Raw genomic sequence first — 26151 nt, 5'->3', positions numbered from 1 at the left:
TCTCATTGGGCCTTGGTTCTTTCTCATTGGGCCTTGGTTCTTTCTCATTGGGCCTTGGTTCTTTCTCATTGGGCCTTGGTTCTTTCTCAGGGGCCTTGGTTCTTTCTCAGGGGCCTTGGTTCTTTCTCAGGGGCCTTGGTTCTTTCTCAGGGGCCTTGGTTCTTTCTCAGGGGCCTTGTGTCTTTTTCTCAGGGGCCTTGTGTCTTTTTCTCAGGGGCCTTGTGTCTTTTTCTCAGGGGCCTTGTGTCTTTCTCAGGGGCCTTGTGTCTTTCTCAGGGGCCTTGTGTCTTTCTCAGGGGCCTTGTGTCTTTCTCAGGGGCCTTGTGTCTTTCTCAGGGGCCTTGTGTCTTTCTCAGGGGCCTTGTGTCTTTCTCAGGGGCCTTGTGTCTTTCTCAGGGGCCTTGTGTCTTTCTCAGGGGCCTTGTGTCTTTCTCAGGGGCCTTGTGTCTTTCTCAGGGGCCTTGTGTCTTTCTCAGGGGCCTTGTGTCTTTCTCAGGGGCCTTGTGTCTTTCTCAGGGGCCTTGTGTCTTTCTCAGGGGCCTTGTGTCTTTCTCAGGGGCCTTGTGTCTTTCTCAGGGGCCTTGTGTCTTTCTCAGGGGCCTTGTGTCTTTCTCAGGGGCCTTGGTTCTTTCTCACTTGTGTCTTTCTCATTGGGCCTTGGTTCTTTCTCATTGGGCCTTGGTTCTTTCTCATTGGGCCTTGGTTCTTTCTCATTGGGCCTTGGTTCTTTCTCATTGGGCCTTGGTTCTTTCTCATTGGGCCTTGGTTCTTTCTCATTGGGCCTTGGTTCTTTCTCAGGGGCTTGATACTGTATATGCAATACTTCAGTTCATTCCGGATGTCATTGTTGCACAACAAACACTATCAGAATACTAAAACATACTTATGGACACATATTACATTTACAGTAAAATACAATATGAAAATGATTACATTTTATAAACATTATCCTCCTATGGATTGAAATGAAACTGTAACAGTACAAATCAAACGATCTTCAAAACAACAGTGATGATAATTACAATATTTATATAATTTCCATAGTCATGTGACAGTGGGCTTAAAAGTAGTGTGTGTGTTCAGAACTGATTGGCACTGCTGGGGTCACACTGTAACAGGCGGACTATTGACGGGTCACTCTTGGCACCTTTGATGAATTCCTCCAGGGACAGCCTACCTGCAATAATAAGCCACGGGATTGGATGAGGAACTTCATTATTCATCAAAGGTTAAAGTAAGAGCTAATGGGGTGGAGGCAGAGAAAGGGTTGCATCCCAGTAGTCTAAAGTGGCTACCTCTCATACACTGATTTCCCTCTTCTGCACTGCTGGGGCGGCAGCGTAGCCTAGTGGTTAGAGCGTTGGACTAGAAACCAAAAGGTTGCAAGTTTGAATCCCGAGCTGACAAGGTACAAATCTGTAGTTCTGCCCCTGAACAGGCAGTTAACCCACTGTTCCTAGGCTGTCATTGAAAATAAGAATTTGTTCTTAACTGACTTGCCTAGTTAAGTAAAGGTTTAAAAAAAAAAAAAAATGTTATAACTACTGCAGACAACTGGACTATTGTGTGGCTCAGTTCAAAGCTATCACTTAGCCTGTGGGGAAAGAGAAGGGGGAGACCTAGTCAGTTGTACAACTGAATGCATCTTCTGCATTTAACCCAACCCCTCTGATTCAGAGAGGTACAGGGGGCTGCCATAATCAACATCCACATCTTTGGCACCCAGGGAACAGTGGGTTAACTGCCTTGCTCAGGTGCAGAATGGCAGATTTTTTTTACCTTGTCAGCTCAGGGATTTGATCCAGCAACACTTACAGTTACGGGCCCAACGCTCTAACCACTATGCTACCTGTGTGGCTCAGTTGGATGCTATCACTTAGCCTGTGTGGCTCAGTTGGATGCTATCACTTAGCCTGTGTGGCTCAGTTGGAAGGTCATGGGTTCAATTCCCTCAGGGATCACACATACTCAAATTACAGTCCAATGACTATCAACCCAACATGGCTGTTACGCCAAGAGATCCGAACCCTTTGACAGGGTCGCTAGATGTTGGGTTAAGGTCGCTATTGTCGGGAGTCCATGTTTCTTATGCCTTCACATAAAGATAGAGGGCGCCACTTATCCACTTTTAGACTTGAGATTCACCTAATAAAGCAGGCCATTAAATTATGTGCAGAAACACTTGTGGTTTTGATTCTCTCTTTCAATCATTGCTATCAAACTGTTGAACTATCAGACTATCGAACTATAAAACTTTCAGACTATCAAGCTATCAAACTATCAAATTATCAGGGAGAAAAGAAAACCAGCAGTAAGTTTTTTTATTTTTATTATCCTAACCCCTTTATGGGCCGGTAGTTGAATAGCCCTACAGAAGAAACCACTTAATAGTGACGGCCTGCACTAAAAAGTCCTGGGTTGGATATGTCCCAAATGGCTCCCTATTCCCCATATAGTCCCAAATGGCACCCTATTCCCCAATAGTCCCAAATGGCTCCCTATTCCCCATATAGTCCCAAACGGCTCCCTATTCCCCATATAGTCCCAAACGGCTCCCTATTCCCTATATAGTCCCAAACGGCTCCCTATTCCCTATATAGTCCCAAACGGCTCCCTATTCCCCATATAGTCCCAAATGGCTCCCTATTCCCCATTTATAGTCTGAAATGGCTCCCTATTCCCCATATAGTCCCAAATGGCTCCCTATTCCCCATATAGTCTGAAATGGCACCCTATTCCCCATTTATAGTCTGAAATGGCACCCTATTCCCCATTTATAGTCTGAAATGGCACCCTATTCCCTGTATTTGTGGAATATGGTGCCATTTGGGACGAATCCCCAGCAGGGTTCCTCACCATCATTGTTTGAGTCCATCTGTCTGAAGATCTTGTCTGTCCTCTTCTCAGGTGTGGACTCGTCTTCTGGCATCTTCATGACAGAGGACACCATTTTGTAGATGGCCTAGGGAGATGGCACATAGATGAATAGAGAGAGGACCATAGGAGTAGAGAGTTAAAGCTATAATCCTTAATTGAAACAATAACAACGCAGCCACCCCGCCTCTGTTTTGTTAAAAAGCTGAGGAATGTATACATATTACCCCTAAAATTCATAGAGCTACGGATGCCAGGACTGACCGAAAACTATAGTTTTAACCATGTTTTATAAGCTATACAGTGTTTGTTTACATTTATATCGTTTACAAACATGGTAGTAAAACAAGATTCTATTTTGGGTTCTGATGGGGTACGACAGTTGAACTAAGCTCATGAGTAGGAGCCGTGGTTTATGATGCACTTTTTGAGGCACTGTGCTTTTACCGGTATTTCTAGCATTATCCACTACTGTTGCTGCAGGCAGAAGATTCTAGGAAATGTTCTGTAACTGACACAAGCTTTGTCCAATCAATCCACGTCTGGTTGTGCCTGTGTATTTGGTGGGGGGATTGCCTAAACCGGGTGAGGCGTAGCTCTGCTAATCTTAATTAAAAAATATATATATACACTGCTCAAAAAAATAAAGGGAACACTTAAACAACACAATGTAACTCCAAGTCAATCACACTTCTGTGAAATCAAACTATCCACTTAGGAAGCAACACTGATTGACAATAAATTTCACATGCTGTTGTGCAAATGGAATAGACAAAAGGTGGAAATTATAGGCAATTAGCAAGACACCCCCAAAAAAGGAGTGATTCTGCAGGTGGTGACCACAGACCACTTCTCAGTTCCTATGCTTCCTGGCTGATGTTTTGGTCACTTTTGAATGCTGGCGGTGCTCTCACTCTAGTGGTAGCATGAGACGGAGTCTACAACCCACACAAGTGGCTCAGGTAGTGCAGTTCATCCAGGATGGCACATCAATGCGAGCTGTGGCAAAAAGGTTTGCTGTGTCTGTCAGCGTAGTGTCCAGAGCATGGAGGCGCTACCAGGAGACAGGCCAGTACATCAGGAGACGTGGAGGAGGCCGTAGGAGGGCAACAACCCAGCAGCAGGACCGCTACCTCCGCCTTTGTGCAAGGAGGTGCACTGCCAGCGCCCTGCAAAATGACCTCCAGCAAGCCACAAATGTGCATGTGTTTTGACGCTTCAGTCTATTAGCTTCCACAAACTTTACTAATTTCTATAATCCATTGGTCCATTGATTTTATAACGAATTTTAAATTAGTATTTACAATGACGGCCTACCCCAGACCAAACCCGGACGACGCTGGGCCAATTGTGCGCCGCCCTATGGGACTCCCAATCACGACCGGATGTTACAATACACCGGTGGAAGATAGGGGATTGAGACTGACCTGTACGATCTCCAGCATCTCCGCGCGGCTGATGTAGCCGTTCCCATCCAGGTCGTACATGCTGAAGGCCCACTTGAGCTTCTGCTCCAGCTTGCCTCGTGACGTTACGCTCAGCGCGATGATGAACTCCCTGAAGTCTATCGTCCCGTCTGCGTTGGTGTCGAACGTGCGGAAGACATGCTCGGAAAATTTGGAGGCGTCCCCGTACGGGAAGAAGTTGGCATAGATCTTCTTGAACTCATCCACAGTCAGGTGGCCCGTGGGGCAGTCTTTTAGGAAGCCTCTGTACCACTCCTGGAGCTCGTGGTCAGTGAACTCTGTGTTCTCACGCAGGTCATTCAACACCTCCGGCCGTAACTTGCTGTTCTGTTTGCCCATGGCTGAGGCAGCCCCTCCTCTCGCCCACTTGGTGTTTCTCTCCCTCCTTCAAGATGAGTCTTTTGACGTTTTCTTGTTTTCTTTCACAGTCTTGTGTTTTCCTCCACTCTGCAACTGACTCCTTTTTCCTGGAGGGGAATAGGCAGGGGGGGTTGATGGAAGATAGCCTATTGAGAGGACAGACAGAGAGAACCTGGTAATAGGGGTATGTACACTAGGTATATTTTTTTTATCCTTAAGAAGGCTAGGATCCAGTTTGTTTAGAAAGAACCCAAGACAACATCTGGCCAACTCTGAGGTTGCATCTGCATGACAACATCTGGCCAACTCTGCAGGAATGAATTATAATGTCATACATGTCTAATTGATCAACAGCCCTGCCAAAAGCCATTACTCATTCTAGTTCTCAATCAATGAAAACCAAACAGAAAAACTGCAGTCTTCAATAATGGTATAATCTGAAATGAGTCGATTTATATCTTGAAAACTTCACTGCTGACATACTGCACACTTTTTGGGGGATTGTATTAACAACGGACTAATGATTTTTTTTTTTTACAAATATAGTTTTGAGTGAACTATCCCTTTAACATAGTGTACTCATTCTCAAATGAAACAAACAAGAGGGTACTAAGGCAACGAGCAGCTCAAAATATGAAACTCCAGCTGTCCGTAATGAATTTTTTTAGATAAATCGCTTTATGCATCTGATGGAAAACCTACAATATATAAATTAGCTGGTAAATCCTGACTAATGTGCCAATTAATTTGTCTATTAGGAGATGAAAACTTAACATGCAGCGCATATTCATTAGCCATCATTATTGACCTTAAAGAAAAATGTATACATCATCAGAATGTTTTACAATTATGTCTAAATGGTTTTTCAAATACATGTGTGATTTTCCATTGTCGTGAGTTTAGCTATGCACACTGAGTGTATTAGTCGTGTGTATGCCTTTATTTTTCAGTGTCTGATAATCAATTAATAAATATAGACTGCATTACGATTAATAAGAAACAATTACCATCTGCTAGAGAACAAACGCTAGTTTCAGATGAAATACAGGAGGATGGAAGGTACCATAGAGGACATGATGAACTACAGGAGGATGGAAGGTACCATAGAGGACATGATGAACTACAGGAGGATGGAAGGTACAGTACCTTAGAGGACATGATGAAGTACAGGAGGATGGAAGGTACAGTACCATAGAGGACATTATGAACTACAGGAGGATGGAAGGTACAGTACCATAGAGGACATGATGAACTACAGGAGGATGGAAGGTACAGTACCATAGAGGACATGATGAACTACAGGAGGATGGAAGGTACAGTACCATAGAGGACATGATGAACTACAGGAGGATGGAAGGTACAGTACTATAGAGGACATGATGAACTACAGGAGGATGGAAGGTACAGTACTATAGAGGACATGATGAACTACAGGAGGATGGAAGGTACCATAGAGGACATGATGAACTACAGGAGGATGGAAGGTACCATAGAGGACATGATGAACTACAGGAGGATGGAAGGTACAGTACTATAGAGGACATGATGAACTACAGGAGGATGGAAGGTACTATACAGGACATGATGAACTACAGGAGGATGGAAGGTACAGTACTATAGAGGACATGATGAACTACAGGAGGATGGAAGGTACAGTACTATGGAGGACATGATGAACTACAGGAGGATGGAAGGTACAGTACTATGGAGGACATGATGAACTACAGGAGGATGGAAGGTACCATAGAAGACATGATGAACTACAGGAGGATGGAAGGTACAGTACTATGGAGGACATGATGAACTACAGGAGGATGGAAGGTACAGTACCATAGAGGACATGATGAACTACAGGAGGATGGAAGTTACAGTACCATAGAGGACATGGTGAACTACAGGAGGATGGAAGGTACAGTACCATAGAGGACATGATGAACTACAGGAGGATGGAAGGTACAGTACTATGGAGGACATGATGAACTACAGGAGGATGGAAGGTACAGTACTATAGAGGACATGATGAACTACAGGAGGATGGAAGGTACCATAGAGGACATGATGAACTACAGGAGGATGGAAGGTAAAGTACCATAGAGGACATGATGAACTACAGGAGGATGGAAGGTACTATACAGGACATGATGAACTACAGGAGGATGGAAGGTACAGTACCATAGAGGACATGATGAACTACAGGAGGATGGAAGGTACAGTACCATAGAGGACATGATGAACTACAGGAGGATGGAAGGTACAGTACTATAGAGGACATGATGAACTACAGGAGGATGGAAGGTACAGTACCATAGAGGACATGATGAACTACAGGAGGATGGAAGGTACAGTACCATAGAGGACATGATGAACTACAGGAGGATGGAAGGTACAGTACCATAGAGGACATGATGAACTACAGGAGGATGGAAGGTACAGTACCATAGAGGACATGATGAACTACAGGAGGATGGAAGGTACAGTACTATAGAGGACATGATGAACTACAGGAGGATGGAAGGTACAGTACCATAGAGGACATGATGAACTACAGGAGGATGGAAGGTACAGTACCATAGAGGACATGATGAACTACAGGAGGATGGAAGGTACAGTACCATAGAGGACATGATGAACTACAGGAGGATGGAAGGTACAGTACCATAGAGGACATGGTGAACTACAGGAGGATGGAAGGTACCATAGAGGACATTATGAACTACAGGAGGATGGAAGGTACCATAGAGGACATGATGAACTACAGGAGGATGGAAGGTACCATAGAGGACATGATGAACTACAGGAGGATGGAAGGTACCATAGAGGACATTATGAACTACAGGAGGATGGAAGGTACCATAGAGGACATGATGAACTACAGGAGGATGGAAGGTACAGTACCATAGAGGACATGATGAAATACAGGAGGATGGAAGGTACAGTACTATAGAGGACATGATGAACTACAGGAGGATGGAAGGTACAGTACTATAGAGGACATGATGAACTACAGGAGGATGGAAGGTACAGTACTATAGAGGACATGATGAACTACAGGAGGATGGAAGGTACAGTACTATAGAGGACATGATGAACTACAGGAGGATGGAAGGTACCATAGAGGACATGATGAACTACAGGAGGATGGAAGGTACAGTACCATAGAGGACATGATGAAATACAGGAGGATGGAAGGTACAGTACCATAGAGGACATGGTGAACTACAGGAGGATGGAAGGTACCATAGAGGATATGATGAACTACAGGAGGATGGAAGGTACCATAGAGGACATGATGAACTACAGGAGGATGGAAGGTACTATACAGGACATGATGAAGTACAGGAGGATGGAAGGTACAGTACCATAGAGGACATGATGAACTACAGGAGGATGGAAGGTACAGTACCTTAGAGGACATGATGAACTACAGGAGGATGGAAGGTACTATAGAATACATGATGAAGTACAGGAGGATGGAAGGTACTATACAGGACATGATGAAGTACAGGAGGATGGAAGGTACAGTACCTTAGAGGACATGATGAACTACAGGAGGATGGAAGGTACCATAGAGGACATGATGAACTACAGGAGGATGGAAGGTACTATACAGGACATGATGAAGTACAGGAGGATGGAAGGTACAGTACCATAGAGGACATGATGAACTACAGGAGGATGGAAGGTACAGTACCATAGAGGACATGATGAACTACAGGAGTATGGAAGGTACAGTACCATAGAGGACATGGTGAACTACAGGAGGATGGAAGGTACAGTACTATAGAGGACATGATGAACTACAGGAGGATGGAAGGTACAGTACTATGGAGGACATGATGAAATACAGGAGGATGGAAGGTACTATACAGGACATGATGAAGTACAGGAGGATGGAAGGTACAGTACCTTAGAGGACATGATGAACTACAGGAGGATGGAAGGTACCATAGAGGACATGATGAACTACAGGAGGATGGAAGGTACTATACAGGACATGATGAAGTACAGGAGGATGGAAGGTACAGTACCATAGAGGACATGATGAACTACAGGAGGATGGAAGGTACAGTACCATAGAGGACATGATGAACTACAGGAGGATGGAAGGTACAGTACCATAGAGGACATGATGAACTACAGGAGTATGGAAGGTACAGTACCATAGAGGACATGATGAACTACAGGAGGATGGAAGGTACAGTACCATAGAGGACATGATGAACTACAGGAGGATGGAAGGTACAGTACCATAGAGGACATGATGAACTACAGGAGGATGGAAGGTACAGTACTATAGAGGACATGATGAACTACAGGAGGATGGAAGGTACAGTACCATAGAGGACATGATGAACTACAGGAGGATGGAAGGTACTATAGAATACATGATGAACTGCAAACCTGCATTGTGTTATTACACAATATCTATTTTTCCTGTGTGAGGGTTCTTTTCTCTTTTGACCTCTATTGCTTCTCTATTGTTCTTCAAGCAAGATGGAGGCCGATGACATCACATCAGATCAACTCATTGAAAGCCCTACTCCTTCCAGTTTGCAGTTGTGTCTAAACATGTTTGTTTTTTTTCCCCTTTAGTGCGTTTACTATACTGTTTTTATACTTGGGATATCACTTTTGAGTTTAGCGTTCAAGGTTTGCAAAACCGTATCTCAATCAAGGATGCATTTTTAACCAACAGGGATGTGGAATGAGCAAGTTAGAGTTTTTCATCATGGGTCTTGTTCTGGTGGCAGCTCTGCAGAGTGAATCTGATTTTCAACCTAACCTTAATCACATTGCTAACCCTAATGCCTAACCCTAACCTTAAATTAGGAACAAAACTTCTTTTTCTTTTTTTTACAATTTAGCCAGTTTTAACTTTGCAGCTGGCCTATCTAAGGGGAAATCGGTCAGTTCTGCCTCCAGGACAAGAGTTGTGACAATAAACGTCAACTTGCATAGAGTCATAATAAGGGCTAACCTATGGCCTGACCCATCTCCTTATGTATTCCTAACCCCCTGTTGCAAAAAGTGACATCCCAAAAACATATACATTTTACATTGACATTTGAGTAATTTAGCAGACGCCCTTATTCAGAACGACTTACAGTAGTGGGTGCATACATTTTCAGACTTTTTTTCCACACTGGTCCCCCGGTGGGAATCAAATCAATATACAACACAAAAGGCTCCTAGCGTCCCACACATGTCTTCTGAACCTAACACTAAAACTAAGGGCGTTTTCACATATGAAATTCACTACCCTGGTTCAGTTCCTGGAGTGTTTGTGAGAATTCTACAGAATTCTACAGAACTGTTTATTCTGAATTCCTACAGAATAAACCGTTTCAGGGTGCGAATAGCAAGGCGCACATTCTACATGACGTTCGTGAGATTGTTTACAACGGGCACAAAAAATTCCACGCGACTCGCACCGCCGAGTCACAATACCCGGTAATCTGGGCCTGGATCTTTGACCCACTACTCATGGATCTTTGAACCACTACTCATGGATCTTGGACACACATCCAAACGCTCCATTATCCAAATCATAAGGGGATATGTGAAAGCGGCCTAAAACTGAAACTAAGGGTCTGGATTCAATCCGTGTCGCAGAAGTATCGTGGAAGATCCGCATTAAAATATAAAGGTCATTTCCGATTGAGCCTACATATGCAGTGTTTAACGTGAATGCAGTCTCCACATTTAATTGCCAATCGTGCTATAAAGCGGATCTTCAGACTACGGATTGAATAGAGCCTTAAATAATATGAAAACAAAATAGAAATATCTGTATACAACTTCAACTAAACAAAAAATAGCAAATCAGGTCTAAAAAACTAACAGAAACTAAACTGAATTCAAAATACATGTATGATATAAACACAAAACTATAATAACCTTGGTGTGTGTGTGTGCACGCGTGTGTCTGTGTGAGAGACCCGCCGGGGCTCTAATGCCCTGATATGAGTAGATGGAGCATGTAGAATGTGTTAAACTGCAGTAGTTCTCTGTGGAAATCTCATATCAGGGCAATTAGAGCCCTGCCACACACACACCAAGTGGTGCTGGATGGTCATTGACTATAGGAGGGGTCGAATGCTTCGGTCTGCTAGTCAATTCAAAGATCTTTATAGCAGACACTCAAGTCAATTCCAATCTAAACTGCTTACTAGGACTACAGTACAACATATTTTCTGCTGCTTTTTTAGTCAGCTCAGACACACAGTTGTTAGATAGAAACAACATGTGATTATTTGAAGGCTGTTGTGCCAATTAGCTGACACTTTTATTTGAAAGCATCTTTCAATCATGTGTGCATACATTTTCCATAAGGGTGGCCCCAGCAGGAATCGAACCCACAACCCTGGAGTAGCAAGTGCCTTCCTTTATCAACTGAGCCACAGATGACCACATATGTCCCCTGTGTTGTTATATGTGAATGCAATTGACTGCAGCCCTTTTGATTTGAACCCCAAAAATGTTTGTCATGTGGAATGCTGTTATGGATGACTGTCATTATGGGTGACTGTCATTATGGGTCTGTCATTATAGGTGACTGTCATTATGGGTGACTGTCGTTATGGGTGACTGTCATTATGGATGACTGTCATTATGGATGACTGTCATTATGGGTGACTGCCGTTATGGGTGACTGTCATTATGGATGACTGTCATTATGGATGACTGTCATTATGGGTGACTGTCATTATGGGTGACTGTCGGATGACTGTCGTTATGGATGACTGTCATTATGGATGACTGTCATTATGGGTGACTGTCGTTATGGGTGACTGTCATTATGGGTGACTGTCATTATGGATGACTGTCATTATGGGGGTCTGTCGTTATGGGTGACTGTCATTATGGGGGTCTGTCATTATGGGTGACTGTCATTATGGGTGACTGTCATTATGGGTGACTGTCATTATGGGTGACTGTCATTATGGCAGTTATCCATCCTGTCTGCCCAAAATATGCCCTCTCCTGGGGCTGCTTGTTCCAAGCCAGGGCTGTTCAATTACGGTTCTGAAGGGTTGAAAAACGTTTTGTTTCTACCTGGTAGACAATTGCACTCATCTAGTGTCCCAGGTCTGAATCAGTCCCTTATTAGAAGGCGAGGATGTAAACCAGAAGGGATTCTGCCCTCCAAGACCGACATTGAACAGCCCTGTTCTAACTTTTCAAATCTAGGCCCTGATCAGCCCTGATCTCCCCACTCAATCAATCAATCAATCAATCAATCAATCAATCAATCAATCATTCTATTTGCCATGCGAATATAGTGCAACAATATGTGCTCCCTCCTTACCCCCTGGCTTGTCACCCCCTGGCTTGTCACCCCCTGGCTTGGCACCCCCTGGCTTGTCACCCCCTGGCTTGGCACCCCCTGGCTTGGCTATGTATTGTGTTGGCAGGTGCTTGGCACCCCCTGGCTTGGTTGTGTATTGTGTTGGCAGGTGCTTGGCACCCCCTGGCTTGGTTGTGTATTGTGTTGGCAGGTGCTTGGCACCCCCTGGCTTGGTTGTGTATTGTGTTGGCAGGTGCTTGGCACCCCCAGGCTTGGCTGTGTATTGTGTTGGCAGGTGCTTGGCACCCCCTGGCTTGGCTGTGTATTGTGTTGGCAGGTGTATTGTGTTGGCAGGTGCTTGGCACCCCCTGGCTTGGCACCCCCTGGCTTGGCTGTGTATTGTGTTGGCAGGTGCTTGGCACCCCTGGCTCGGGTCCCAGTGAGCCCTTTGTGTGATGGTCCGACAGCTGGCACTATGCCCTCAGAGCCAGGAAGCCAGGGCATCTGCTTTTGGGCCTTCTGGGACTTCCCTGGGTGGTTTTCTAAGGACTGCTTCACTCACTACCCCATATTCACAAACTGGTTGAATCAATGTGTTTCCACATCATTTCAACAGAAAAATGCAATGACGTTGTGGAAAACTGATTGGATTTGCAAAAAGTCATCAAAAGGAATTTGGGAAATGTGTCCTTTTAATTATTATTTTTTAAATCCAATGACATGGTTAAATTATTTGTTGATTTCATGTAGAATTATTTTTAGCTGACAACTCAATCAAATGTAAATCAAAGTAGATGTTGAACTGAAGAGGTATTGTTTCACCTCACAACAATAGTGAGCGCAGGGTTCAGTCTGTTCAACCAGGGCTAGGTTTTAGTAGTTCAATCAAAACTGCACAAAAAAAAACAATGTTCCTGTCTGCACCTTGAGAAGACTTGCTTCAGATCATATAACTGGGACTAAGCTAACTGGTTTGGGACAGATCAACTGTTATGCATTTCATATGTATGCACGTACACTGAACAAAAATATAAACGCAACATGCAACAATTTCAAAGATGTTTACTGAGTTCATAAAAGGACATCAATCAATTGAAATAAATAAACAAGGCCCTAATCTATGGATTTCACATGACTGGGAACACAGATATGCATTGGTTGGTCTCAGACGCCTTAAAAAAAGGTAGGGGCGTGGATCAGAAACCCAGTCAGTATCTGGAGTGACCACCATTTGCCTCATCTCCTTCGCATAGAGTTGGCTGTGCGAAGTTGCTGGATATTGGTGGGAACTGGAACATGCTGTCGTACACGTCGATCCAGAGCATCCCAAACATGCTCAATGGGTAACATGTCTGGCGAGTATGGAGACCATGAAAGAACTGGGACATTTTCAGCCTCCAGGAATTGTGTACAGACCCTTGCATCATGGGGCCATGCATTATGATGCTGAAACACGAGGTGATGGCGGCGGATTATAGGCATGACAATTGGCCTCAAGATCTCCTCACGGTATTTCTGTGCATTCAAATTGCCATCGATAAAATTAAATGTGTTCATTGTCTGTAGCTTATGCCTGCACATACCATAGCCTCACCGCCACCATGAGGCACTCTGTTCACAATGTTGACATCAGTAAACCGCTTGCACACATGACGCCGTACACTCTGTCTGCCATCTGCCTGGTACAATTGAAACCGGGATTTATCCGTGAAGAGCAAACTTCTCCAGCGTGCCAGTGGCCATTGAAGGTGAGTATTTGCCCACTGAAGTCAGTTACGATGCCATACTGCAGTCAGGTCAAGACCCTGGTGAGGACGACGAACACGCAGATGAGCTTCCCTAAGACGCTTTCTGACAGCTTGTGCAGAAGTTCTTCAGTTGTACAAACCCACAGATTCATCAGCTGTCTCGGTGGTTGGTATCAGACGATCCCGCAGGTGAAGAAACCGGATTTGGAGGTCCTAGGCTGGCGTGGCTACATGTGGTCTCCGTTTGTGAGGACGGTTTCATGTCCTGCAAATTCTCTAAGACGACATTGGAGGCGGCTTATGGTAGAGAAATTAACATTACATTCTCTGGCAACAGCTCTGTTGGACATTCCTGCAGTCAGCATGCCAATTGTACACTCCCTCAAAACTTGAGACATCTATGGCATTGTGTTGCATATTTTAGAGTGGCCTTTTATTGTCCCCAGCATAAGATGCACCTATGTAATGACCATGCTGCTTAATCAGCTTCTTGATATAGCACACCTGTCAGGTGGATTATCTTGCAAAGAAGAAATGCTCACTAACAGGGATGGAAACACATTTCTGCACACAATTTGAGCTAATAATATTTTTGTGCATATGGAAAAGGTAGGGGATCTTTTATTTCAGCTCATGAAACATGGGACCAACACTTTATATGTTGCGTTTTACATTTTTGTTGAGTGTATTTTTCTCCATGCAGGGAAATGTGCTTTTCGAAAGTGCAGGTTTATTGAGGACACCAAAGTTAACACACTATTGTAACGTTTCTGAAATATTCTCTTCATAACATTGTCGTGTTGCTGTTTGTTGCGACTTGGCTACCTGACAAACTTTTTTTTATTTTTTATAACCGTTTAACCAAAACTCTGCATTTAACACATTTAAAAACATCTTCGTTTTTTTTCTCGCTCAACTTTCTTCATTCAACTTTCAACCCAGCAAGCTTTAGTACTTGGATACCAACAACCGAGCCAGGCTACCTACTGAGGAAAGTCTTTATTTCCAGCGTGTGAGGGTGACTCCAACTGTTGGCCAGTACATGCTGTAACTGTATGTTTTGTATCCCCCACGACTACAGACACTGGAGACACGCCCGACTAAGCTCTGAGAGGCTACAACAAACGCTAACACGCAGCGGTGCCAGCAAGAAACAGCCAGCGACCTGCAACTGACAACTGACCCAGCCATCACCCGCCCCCCTGTGCATCTCTCTCGCTCTTCACATTCAATGCGAGACAGACAACAACACAGTTGTGCGAGGCGCTGGTGGGGGTGTCCGCGGCCATGGAGAGAGCATCTAAGTCCCAGGCCACAGCCATCACATGCCACAGCCATGTTCCCTCCATGGCTGTGGCAGCTGTCTTCTGCCGGGGGCTTGGCTGTTCCCTCCATGGCTGTGGATGTCCCTCCAGCTACTTCTCCCTGTCCTAGTCAATAAATTGCCTGGGCACAGCCTGGACCACCGCTGCCAGTGCTCTCTGGATCAGAGCTCTGTCCCTTTGGCTGTTGAGGCCTGCACACAGCCCTCTTCTCAGGTGAGTTTTTTGGCTCTGGCCTCACAATCTGCTTTGAGACACGGCAGATGCCAGATCATTCCGGCTATTGTGATAGGTACAGATATATGCCTCACCATCGAACCTGGGGCAAAGACTTTGTGTTTTCCTGGGGAAAAAGTTCAGGATATCACCAGGTTGCTTCCCGAGGCTGTGTGTCAGGGACTGATACTGTCATGGTTCATGTGGGGTCGAATGGCATTATGAAAGGCAGCCCAGAACAGCTGAAGATGGATTTTAAAGAACTGATTGGGTCACTACTTGACACCAACAAACGCCACATAATATCTGCCCTCCCTAAATCATGGCATTGAACGTTTCATTAGACTTGTAGCCCTCCATAACTGGCTACGTGACTATTGCAGCTCTGTGGGTGTAACATTTGACAATTTTGATACCATCTGGAAACAATGCTGGAATTATAATGAGGATGGGATCCACCCAAATTATTTGGGATCCTGGATCCTTTCACAGCATTATACGGCTGCGTTGAGACAATGACTTATCAATGACCGAAGCCCAGCTCAGCTAATCCCTACCATTGTGTCACTGAGTTGGCATAATACTTAAGCAAATGTACATTATCCCAGGGGCGTTGGAAGACAATGTAAGTAACCTAATTTATGTCCCTCTTACTGCCCTGAATGGCTCTGCTGATCCTACAGCTTTTGTATGCAGCAATCATATTCCTATGAACCAGTTATACTGTTAGCACTGAGGCGGTGTGCCCTAGCAGGAAGTCCACTGTGTGCAGCTCACCCTGCACTAACATAAATAACCCAAGCATGTCTACCTCTGCTAAGCTTCCCAGTAAAGCAAGTAAAACTATCAAGAGTCCTAGAAAAGGGTTTAAAATTAGCCCACGTTAACATATGTAGCTTAAGAAACAAGGTTCATGAAGTCAATAACTTGCTTGTAACAGATAACATTCATATTCTGACTATCTCTGAAACTCACTTAGATAATACCTTTGATGATGCTGTCACACCCTGATCTGTTTCACCTGTCTTTGTGCTTGTCTCCACCCTCCTCCAGGTGTCGCCCATCTTCCCATTATCCTGTGTATTTATACCTGTGTTCTTTGTTTGTCTGTTGCCAGTCATCTTGTCTGGTCAGGTCTTACCAGCATGCTTTTCCGTCTTCCTTTTTTAAAATCAAGTTCTATTTACTAGTTTTTCCCGGTTCTGACTATTCTGCCTGCCCTGACCCCGAGCCCGCCTGCCGTCCTGTAGCTGCGTGACTCTGACCTGATCACAAACCCCTGCCTGTATTCGAACTGCCCTTTGCCTGCCCGTGTTTACAATAATTTAATCTGAGAACTGTACAATCTGCCTCCTGAGTCTTCATCTGTGTCATATCCTGAGTCGTGATACAGCGGTAGCAATACATGGTTATAAGAACTACAGAAAAGACAGAAATGCCAAAGGTGGAGATGTGGCTGTTTGTATTCAGAACCACATTCCTGTAAAGCTTAGAGAGGATCTAATGTTAAATACTGTTGAAGTAATATGGCTACAGGATCACATATCATCAGCCTCACCTAAAGCCCATTCTGGTGGGAAGCTGCTATAGACCACCAAGTGCTAACAGTCAGTATCTGGATAACATGTGTGAAATGCTTGATAATGTATGTGATATCAACAGAGAAGTATATGTTCTGGGAGATTTAAATATTGACTGGCTATCATCAGGCTGCCCACTCAAGATACATCTACCAACTGTAACTAGTGCCTGCAACCTGGTACAGGTTAACAATCAGCCTATCAGGGTATTTACAAACAGCACAGGAATGAAATCAACCAACATGTATTCATCAAATCTTTACGGGCCCTGCAGACATTTGTTTGAAAGCAGTATCCGAATCAATTGGATGTATTGATCACAATATAGTAACCGTATCTAGGAAAACCACAGATCCATATCCTAAGGCTGGGCCTAATATAGTGTATAAGAGGTCATACAAGATGTTTTGAAGCGGTTCATATGTTGTTGGTCAGTGGTGTGTAATGAGGAGCAACCAGACGCTGCACTTGACACATTTATGAAATTGCTTACCCCAGTTACTAATATGTATGAATCCATTATGAAAATTACTGTAAACATTGTTAAATCCCTGTGTATTGATGAGGAATTGAAAAACTGTATGGTTGAGAGGGATGAGAAAAAATAAATGGCAAATAGGTCTGACTTTACAACCGATTGGCAAACGTACTGCAAATTGAGAAATCATGTGACTAAACTGAATAAAAATAAGAAGAAACTACACAATGAAACCAATATATATATAGTTTTTAATTTAACTAGGCAAGTCAGTTAGGAACAAATTCTTATTTACAAGGATGGCCTACCGGGGGACAGTGGGTTAACTGCCTTATTCAGGGGCAGAATGAAAGACCTTGTCAGCTCAGGGATTTGATCCAGCAACCTTTCGGTTACTGGCCCAATGCTCTAACCACTAGGCTACCTGCTGCCCCAAAGATACATGACACAAAAAAATTATAGAAAAAAGTCTTTGAGCAACTTAAATGAAATTTTGGCCAAAAAGGCAAACTCTGCTCCATCATTAATTTAATCAAATTCATCACAAAATCCACAGATATTGACAACTATTTTAATGATTTTTTTTCATTGGCAAGATTAGCAAACTAAGGCATGACATGCCAGCAACAAACGTTTTCACTACACATCCAAGCATATCTGACCAAATTATGAAAGACCAGCATTGTAATTTTGAATCCCGTAAAGTAAGTGTGGAAGAGTTGAAAAAAAGATTGTTGTCTATTAATACCGACATGGCACCGGTGTCTGACAACTTGGATGGAAAATGACTGAGGATAATATCAGATTATATTGCCACTCCTATTTGCCACATCTTCAATTTAAACCTACTAGAAAGTGTGTTCCCTCAGGCCTGGAGGGAAGCAAAAGTTTTCCCCCTACCTAAGGATAGTAAAGCCCCCTTAACTGGCTCAAATAGCCAACCAATCAGCCTGTTACCAGCCCTTTGTAAACTTTTTGAAAAAATTGTGTTTGACCAGATACAATGCAATTTTACAGAAAACAAATTGACAACAGACTATCAGCACACGTACAGGGAAGGACATTCAACAAGCAGAGCACTTACACAAATTACTGATGATTGGATGAGAGAAATTGATGATAAAAAGATTGTGAGGGTTGTTTAGTTATACTTTAGTGCGGCTTTTGACATAATCGATCATAGTCTGTTGCTGGAAAAACATGTGTTATGGCTTTACACCCCCTGCTATACTGTGGATAAAGAGTTATCTGTCTAATAGAACACAGAGGGTGTCCTGTAATGGAGCCTCTAACATAATCTAGGTAGAATCAGGAATTCCCCAGGGCAGCTGTCTAGGCCTTTTACCTTTTTGCAATCTTTACTAACGACATGCCACAGGGGCACACTGAGTAAAGCCAGTGTGTCTCTGTATGCGGATGACTCAACACTACGACAGCTACCACAGCAACTGAAATGACTGCAACACTTAACAAAGAGTTGCAATTAGTTTCAGAATGGGTGGCAAGGGATAAATTAGTCCTAAATATTTCAAAAACTAAAAGCATTGCATTTGGGACAAATCATTCACAAAATTCTAAACCTTAACTAAATCATGTAATGAATAATGTGGTAATTGAGCAAGTTGAGGAGACTAAACTGTTTGGAGTAACCTGGATTGTAAACTGTCATGGTCAAAACATATTGATACGACAGTAGCTAGGACGGGGAGAAGTCCAAAATAAAGCGCTGCTCTGCATTCTTAACAGCACTATCAGCAAGGCAGGTCCTAAAGGCCCTAGTCTTGTCACACCTCGACTTCTGTTCAGTTGTGTGGTCAGGTACCACAAAGAGGGACTTAGGAAAATTGCAATTGGCAGCATAGCTGGCCCTTGGATGTACACAGAGAGCTAACATTAATAATATGCATGTTAATCTCTCCTGGCTCAGAGTGGAGGACAGATTGACTTCATCACTACTTTTATTTGTGAGAGGTATTGACATGTTGAAAGCACCGAGCTGTCTGTTTAAACTACTGGCACACAGCTCGGACACCCATGGACACCCCACAAGACATGCCACAAGAGATCTCTTCACAGTCCCCAAGTCCAGAACAGACTATGGGAGGCGCACAGTACTACATAGAGCCATGAATACATGGAACTCTATTCCACATCAAGTAACTCATGCAAGCAGTAAAATTTGATTTAAAAAACAGATACAAATACGCCTTATGGAACAGCGGGGACTGTAAAGCAACACAAACATAGGCACAGACACATGCATACACAAACATGATAACATACGCACTATACACAGTGTTGTGAATATGTGGTAGTAGAGTAGAGGCCTGAGGGCACACACTGAATATGTTGTGAAATCTCTTGTGAATGTCTTGTAATGTTTTTTAAAAATTCTAACTGCCTTCATTTTGCTGCACCCCAGGAAGAGTAGCTGATGCCTTGGCAGCAGTTAATGGGGAACCATAATAAATCCAAATACAACTCAAACTGTGACGTTTAAAGTCACATTGCTCAATGCTCTGGCCACATCTGCAGTGACCGAGTGTTAGCTCAATGCTCTGGCCACATCTGCAGTGACCGAGGGTTAGCTCAATGATTGTGTTCCTGTCAGAAAAAGTTGTATACATTATTTACTTCCTGATTTACCTTCAACCTGACAATTGTATAACTTTATATTACATTGACTAATTATATTACTTTGACATTGCATTCACTATTAAAAATGCTTTATGACATTACATTCACTAATAATAATGCTTTATGACATGACATTCAGTAATAATAATGCTTTATGACATGACATTCAGTAATAATAATGCTTTATGACATTACATTCACTAATAATAATGCTTTATGACATTACATTCACTATTAGTAATGTTTTAGGACATTACATTCACTAATAATAATGCGCTATGACATTACATTCACTATTTGTAATGCTTTATGACATTACATTCAATTTAGCAATGCTTTATGACATTACATTCAATTTAGTAATGCTTTATGACATTACATTCACTAATAATAATGCTTTATGACATTACATTCACTATTAGTAATGTTTTAGGACATTACATTCACTAATAATAATGCGTTATGACATTACATTCACTATTCGTAATGCTTTTTGACATTACATTCACGAATAATAATGCTTTATGACATTACATTCAATTTAGTAATGCTTTATGACATTACATTCACTAATAATAATGCTTTATGACATTACATTCACTATTAGTAATGTTTTATGACATTACATTCACTAATAATAATGCGTTATGACATTACATTCACTATTCGTAATGCTTTTTGACATTACATTCACTAATAATAATGCTTTATGACATTCATTCAATTTAGTAATGCTTTATGACATTACATTCACTAATAATAATGCTTTATGACATTACATTCACTATTAGTAATGTTTTATGACATTACATTCACTAATAATAATGCGTTATGACATTACATTCACTATTCGTAATGCTTTATGACATTACATTCAATTTAGCAATGCTTTCTTCCTTCCCCTCCTCTAATCCCGATTCCCTCCTTTACTGAGTGCCTGCTCTACTCTTCTCTAATAACCAGGAAGGAAGAATAAAGAAGGAGAACTAGATACCAATCTCTAACTTCCTGGGATACGCACGCACGCACGCACGCACGCACGCACGCACGCACGCACGCACGCACGCACGCACACACACACACACACACACACACACACACACACACACACACACACACACACACACACACACACACACACACACACACACACTAAATGACTCCAGACTGATTCCTTGACATTTCTTTTCAGGATCTGAAAGGATGAGACTAATATCAGCAATATGGGCTTCCATGGGGATTCCCTCTTATTGCTCATTCCCTCCTATCTAATAACCAGGAAGGAAGAATAAGGAAAGAGAACAAGATACCAATCTCTAACTTCCTGGGATACACAAACACATGCGCACACGCACGCACGCACCCTCCTTTGCAGCAATTTCAGATCTGCAAAGGAGGAGTCAATGGGAGGCCATTAGGATAGGGGTCAGTGATTGGCTTGGAATGGATTCAGCATTACAATAGGGGTCAGTGATGGGCTTGGAATGGATTCAGCATTACAATAGGGGTCAGTGATTGGCTTGGAATGGATTCAGCATTACAATAGGGGTCAGTGATTGGCTTGGAATGGATTCAGCATTACAATAGGGGTCAGTGATGGGCTTGGAATGGATTCAGCATTACAATAGGGGTCAGTGATGGGCTTGGAATGGATTCAGCATTACAATAGGGGTCAGTGATTGGCTTGGAATGGATTCAGCATTACAATAGGGGTCAGTGATTGGCTTGGAATGGATTCAGCATTACAATAGGGGTCAGTGATTGGCTTGGAATGGATTCAGCATTACAATAGGGGTCAGTGATTGGCTTGGAATGGATTCAGCATTACAATAGGGGTCAGTGATTGGCTTGGAATGGATTCAGCATTACAATAGGGGTCAGTGATTGGCTTGGAATGGATTCAGCATTACAATAGGGGTCAGTGATGGATCCAGGGTCCTATTGATATAACATTTTTCACATCACAGTTTCTATCTGGAAATCTGTTATGAAGCATCATAACACTGGAGCCTCGTTTGAATGATGAGTTGAGTTGTAACTAAAACAAATACATGTTGTGATTAAAGATAGGAGGGGAGTGCCTTAGTCTAATCATTCAAACTGGCTGACAAAAACTAAGTCTGAAAGGAGTGTGACTTATCTGGACAGGGTGAGACTTTAGTATTGTATGATCCATCATTTTAAACCTTCTGGAAATGATTCAAAAAAATAAATCATCCAATCATCATAATAAGAAACATTTAGGGGGTGGGACAACAACAAGGAATAAGAAAAACAGGAAGTGGAAAATCGAGCAGACCCAAAATATCCTGTGGGCTGCTGGGTAACACACCACTTCCTGGTGTGGGGTTTTGGCCATCGCCTCCGTTCATCGAGGGAAGGAAGTCATTGTGGATGACAATAGGCTTGGAGAGCATGCCCAGCCTGGATACACACACACTCACACACACACACACACACACACACACACACACACACACACACACACACACACACGCACACACATTAACACGCGTACACACTAACACGCACACACACACTATTTTTATCACTGTAGCACGTTGATTGAAATGTAAAATCTGTGTCCTGTGTCTCACAACATTAAGTATTTTGTATAAATAACTTCCTTAATTTCTTTCTCTCACCTTCTGTTTCTGTCTAAAGGGGTATGCCTTCTCACAGGGTGCACCACACATGAAATGAGGTGACACTGCACACTCTTAAAAGCCCAGTGCAGACAAAAGTGTGATTTTCTTGTGTTATATTTCCACACTATGATGTTGGAATAATACTGTGAAATGGTGATAATGTCATTTTAGTGAAAGAGCTGTTTGAAAAGACCTACCTGAAATTTCAGCCTGTTTTGGTGGGATGGAGTTTTGGCCTGTGTGATGACATCACCAGGTAGAAAATTAGTTAAAGATGCACTCCAGGATCTCAACCTCAATAAATTCGTAACATATAGTACGAATTGGATTCGTGACGTAGTACACACAAAAAACATGGACTACTTTTGGCCACTTTCAAAACCACTGGCTGAAATTACACAAAAGTTTAAGAGTGTAGGCCTTCTGAGTGGTGCAGTGGTCTAAGGAACTGCATCGCAGTGCTAAATGTGCGACTAGAGATTCTGGGTTCGGATCAAGGCTCTGTCCCGTGACCGGGAGACCCATGGGGCGGCGCACAATTAGCCCAGCCTTGTCCGGGTTAGGGTAGGATTGGGCTGACAGGGATGTCCTTGTCCCATCGCGCACTAGCGACTCCTGTGGCAGGCCGGGTACAGTGCACGCTGACACAGTTGCCAGGTGCACGGTGTTTCCTCTGACACATTGGTGCGGCTGGCTTCCGGGTTAAGTGGGCATTGTGTCAAGAAGCAGTGCGGCTTGGTTGGGTTGTGTTTCGGAGGACGCGTGGCTCTCGACCTTCGCCTCTCCCGAGTCCGTACGGGAGTTGCAGCGATGAGACAAGACTGTAACTACCAATTGGATACCACGAAATTGGGGAGACAAAAGGGGTAAAAAAACGAAACAAAAAATAAAAATAAGGGTTTAGAGTGCATCTTTAATAGACCAATAAGAATGAAAGTTCCAAACCCCTCTGCCAATAACAGATACTTTTCAGTTTTCCCCCTCCCCACTCAGACCACTCCCAGACAATCCTAGCTAAATTCTTGAGTGAGAAATTGCCCTTTTCTAAGAAGCTATTTTTGTGTCTTTTTGACTATTTTAATTGAAAATGACAACAGTAAGGTGCCTAATTGTCACCCAGAAAGGATTTGATATTGAGATAAAAACGGCCGTATTGGACCTTTAAAGCAACACTATTAGGACACAGGTCTACATTCAGTAGCCAAACGTTATCGAACATTGCAGATAGAAATGCCACAAACAGCCAACGGGATGCTTTGATGTGCATACATGTCAGGCATGTTTATTCCACATAGCATATTCTTACCTGAACGTTCCAAAAGGTTGTGTCCTGCTGAACGCTCCCCAGGACGGGAAGGAAGAGAGATTTCCTGTGAAAACACGATGTTAGGAAACGGAATTCCCCACCGTACCTCTCCCCTATCTTAGGGATACGTTCTGTATGTCTCCATGTTGCTAATGACTTACTGTAACACGTCTACCTGCACTCGTCCCTCCTTTTAAAATTCACCTCTGTTTTTAGTTGATACACGGAGACCGACAGAGACCCTCCAGTTGAGCGTGATGTTCTAAAGCTGTCAATCATAGGACACGATGCCAGTTCCTCAGTCGTTATCAGTGACAGTCATGATGTTTAGGGCAGCTCTAACCTTTTCGAAAGTGGGCTAACCACAAATTGCTCAATAAATTCAGGACACCGCTAGACTCCAGTGATCGAGACAGTTCATAGTATTTACCCTTTGCAACGTTAAAGAAACAATAAGGAGTTGACACAATAACAGATTGCCTGAGGGGCCATCTTGGCACGTTGAACTACAATCCACCTCAGTGAAGCACGTTTCAGGGAATCCAATCAACCCCAATGTTTTCACACAGAGAGAGAGATTATCCCTTTAGCTCTGGGCTCAGTTCATTCCTCTGGCACTTTCAGGCTTCTCGTGTGTTGTGTGGAATCTATAATAATTTGCCATCAAAAAGAAAGGAGTACCAAGGCACTCTTCATATAATTAATTAAAATGCCTTTATTTGTATGGCATGTTCAATAGAAACAAGGTTTTAAAAATCCGACGCGTTTCGGCTGCATGGCCTTCGTCAGGGAGTACTCCCTGCAGAAACACGTCGGGTTTTTAAAACCTTGTTTCTATTGAACATGCCATACAAATCAGGCATTTTAATGAATTATATGAAGAGTACCTTGGTCCTCCTTTCTTTTTGATGACCAATTGACCCCTTTTACCAAAGAGCACCTTCTATCTACCAAAATGTACTATTGTGTACCTTAGTGCGCTTCCCTTCCTCCTCTTCCTATAATAATTTGCTTTAAGTTTCTAGCTCACTGTCCGTTTAAACGCAAGTCCCTGGCTTGAAGCACCATTATATTTGTATTAAATTAATGCGTGAATTTTTTTTAAGGATTTCACTATCAGACAAGTCAGGTGACGTACTGATTTAATCAAAGCAGCAAATGTTCTAAAGCAGAATTTTGTGAAAAAGCAGGACTGATGATTTTTGCTTCGTCAGTTCCAAATTAATTTCCAAATGTGTTAGTACAGGTAAATTAAGTTCCAAATGTGTTAGTACAGGTAAATTAATTTCCAAATGTGTTAGTACAGGTAAATTAATTTCCAAATGTGTTAGTACAGGTAAATTAATTTCCAAATGTGTTAGTACAGGTAAATTAATTTCCAAATGTGTTAGTACAGGTAAATTAATTTGTCCACAGCTCAAACTACCGTATAGCGAACAGAAATCTTACCAACCATGTCATATATATATAAAAAACAGCAAAACACGTCATTCCCAAAAGGAATGCAGTTGATAGTCCCTGAATCGGTTTTTGACTTTCTCCAGTTCAACTTTTCGTAACGGCCAATTACAACAGCAAAACTCTAAAGTCCTAATGGCAGCAGGTCCTTAATACATGGAGACAGAGGATCCCTATTGTCACATATCAAATACAAAAACACACATAAACACTCAGACAGACAGACAGACAGGACACACAGACACACAGAAAGACAGACAGGACACACACACAGACAGACAGGACACACAGACAGACAGACATACAGACAGGACATACAGACACACAGACAGACAGACAGGACACACAGACAGACATACAGACAGACAGGACACAGACAGACAGGACACACAGACAGACAGAGAGGACACACACACACACACACACACACACACACACACTCCAAATAACAGCTATACATGCATTAGTTTTCGCATGACTTTTAAATTTTCTCTCTCTTTCTCTCTCGCAGAATAAGCGTGCTTATCTAGTCAGCTTACCACATGGAACTCTGACTCCCTCTTCTTCTCTCCACTGTCTTCTCTAAGCCAGAGTGCAACAGGATTCAGAGGGGCTCATCTGATCTGATCATAGTCGAGGCCCCCAGGCAAAACCACCGCTCCTCCGCCACTAAGTGCTGCCTAACGACGTCACTCCCGGGAGAAATAGAGAGAAGTGAGGGTAATTCTCTCACTGCGGCAGGCAGGAGACATTCACCAGATCCCCACACA

The 26151-nt window shown here is 43.0% G+C and overlaps 1 protein-coding gene across 3 annotated transcripts; it reads right to left on the bottom strand.

The window, feature by feature from the left end:
- Positions 1–64: 64 nt before the first annotated feature.
- Positions 65–26151, bottom strand: LOC129811385 (hippocalcin-like protein 1). Of its 3 annotated transcripts, none has more exons than XM_055862643.1 (4): positions 25921–26151; positions 4302–4846; positions 2857–2962; positions 65–1177 (listed from the first exon to the last, which is right to left on the bottom strand). In XM_055862643.1, exons 2-4 carry the CDS (start codon positions 4677–4679, stop codon positions 1080–1082), a joined length of 582 nt encoding a protein of 193 aa, XP_055718618.1. In that variant the 5' UTR covers positions 4680–4846; positions 25921–26151; the 3' UTR covers positions 65–1079. The 3 variants fall into 3 exon arrangements, with proteins under 3 accessions (XP_055718618.1, XP_055718620.1, XP_055718619.1); XM_055862645.1 differs by having other exon boundaries at positions 65–1173; XM_055862644.1 differs by having other exon boundaries at positions 4302–4807.

This window comes from Salvelinus fontinalis, chromosome 15 (assembly GCF_029448725.1).
Source record: "Salvelinus fontinalis isolate EN_2023a chromosome 15, ASM2944872v1, whole genome shotgun sequence".
NCBI lineage: Eukaryota > Metazoa > Chordata > Actinopteri > Salmoniformes > Salmonidae > Salvelinus > Salvelinus fontinalis.
This window is presented reverse-complemented; position numbering and strand designations above follow the sequence as displayed.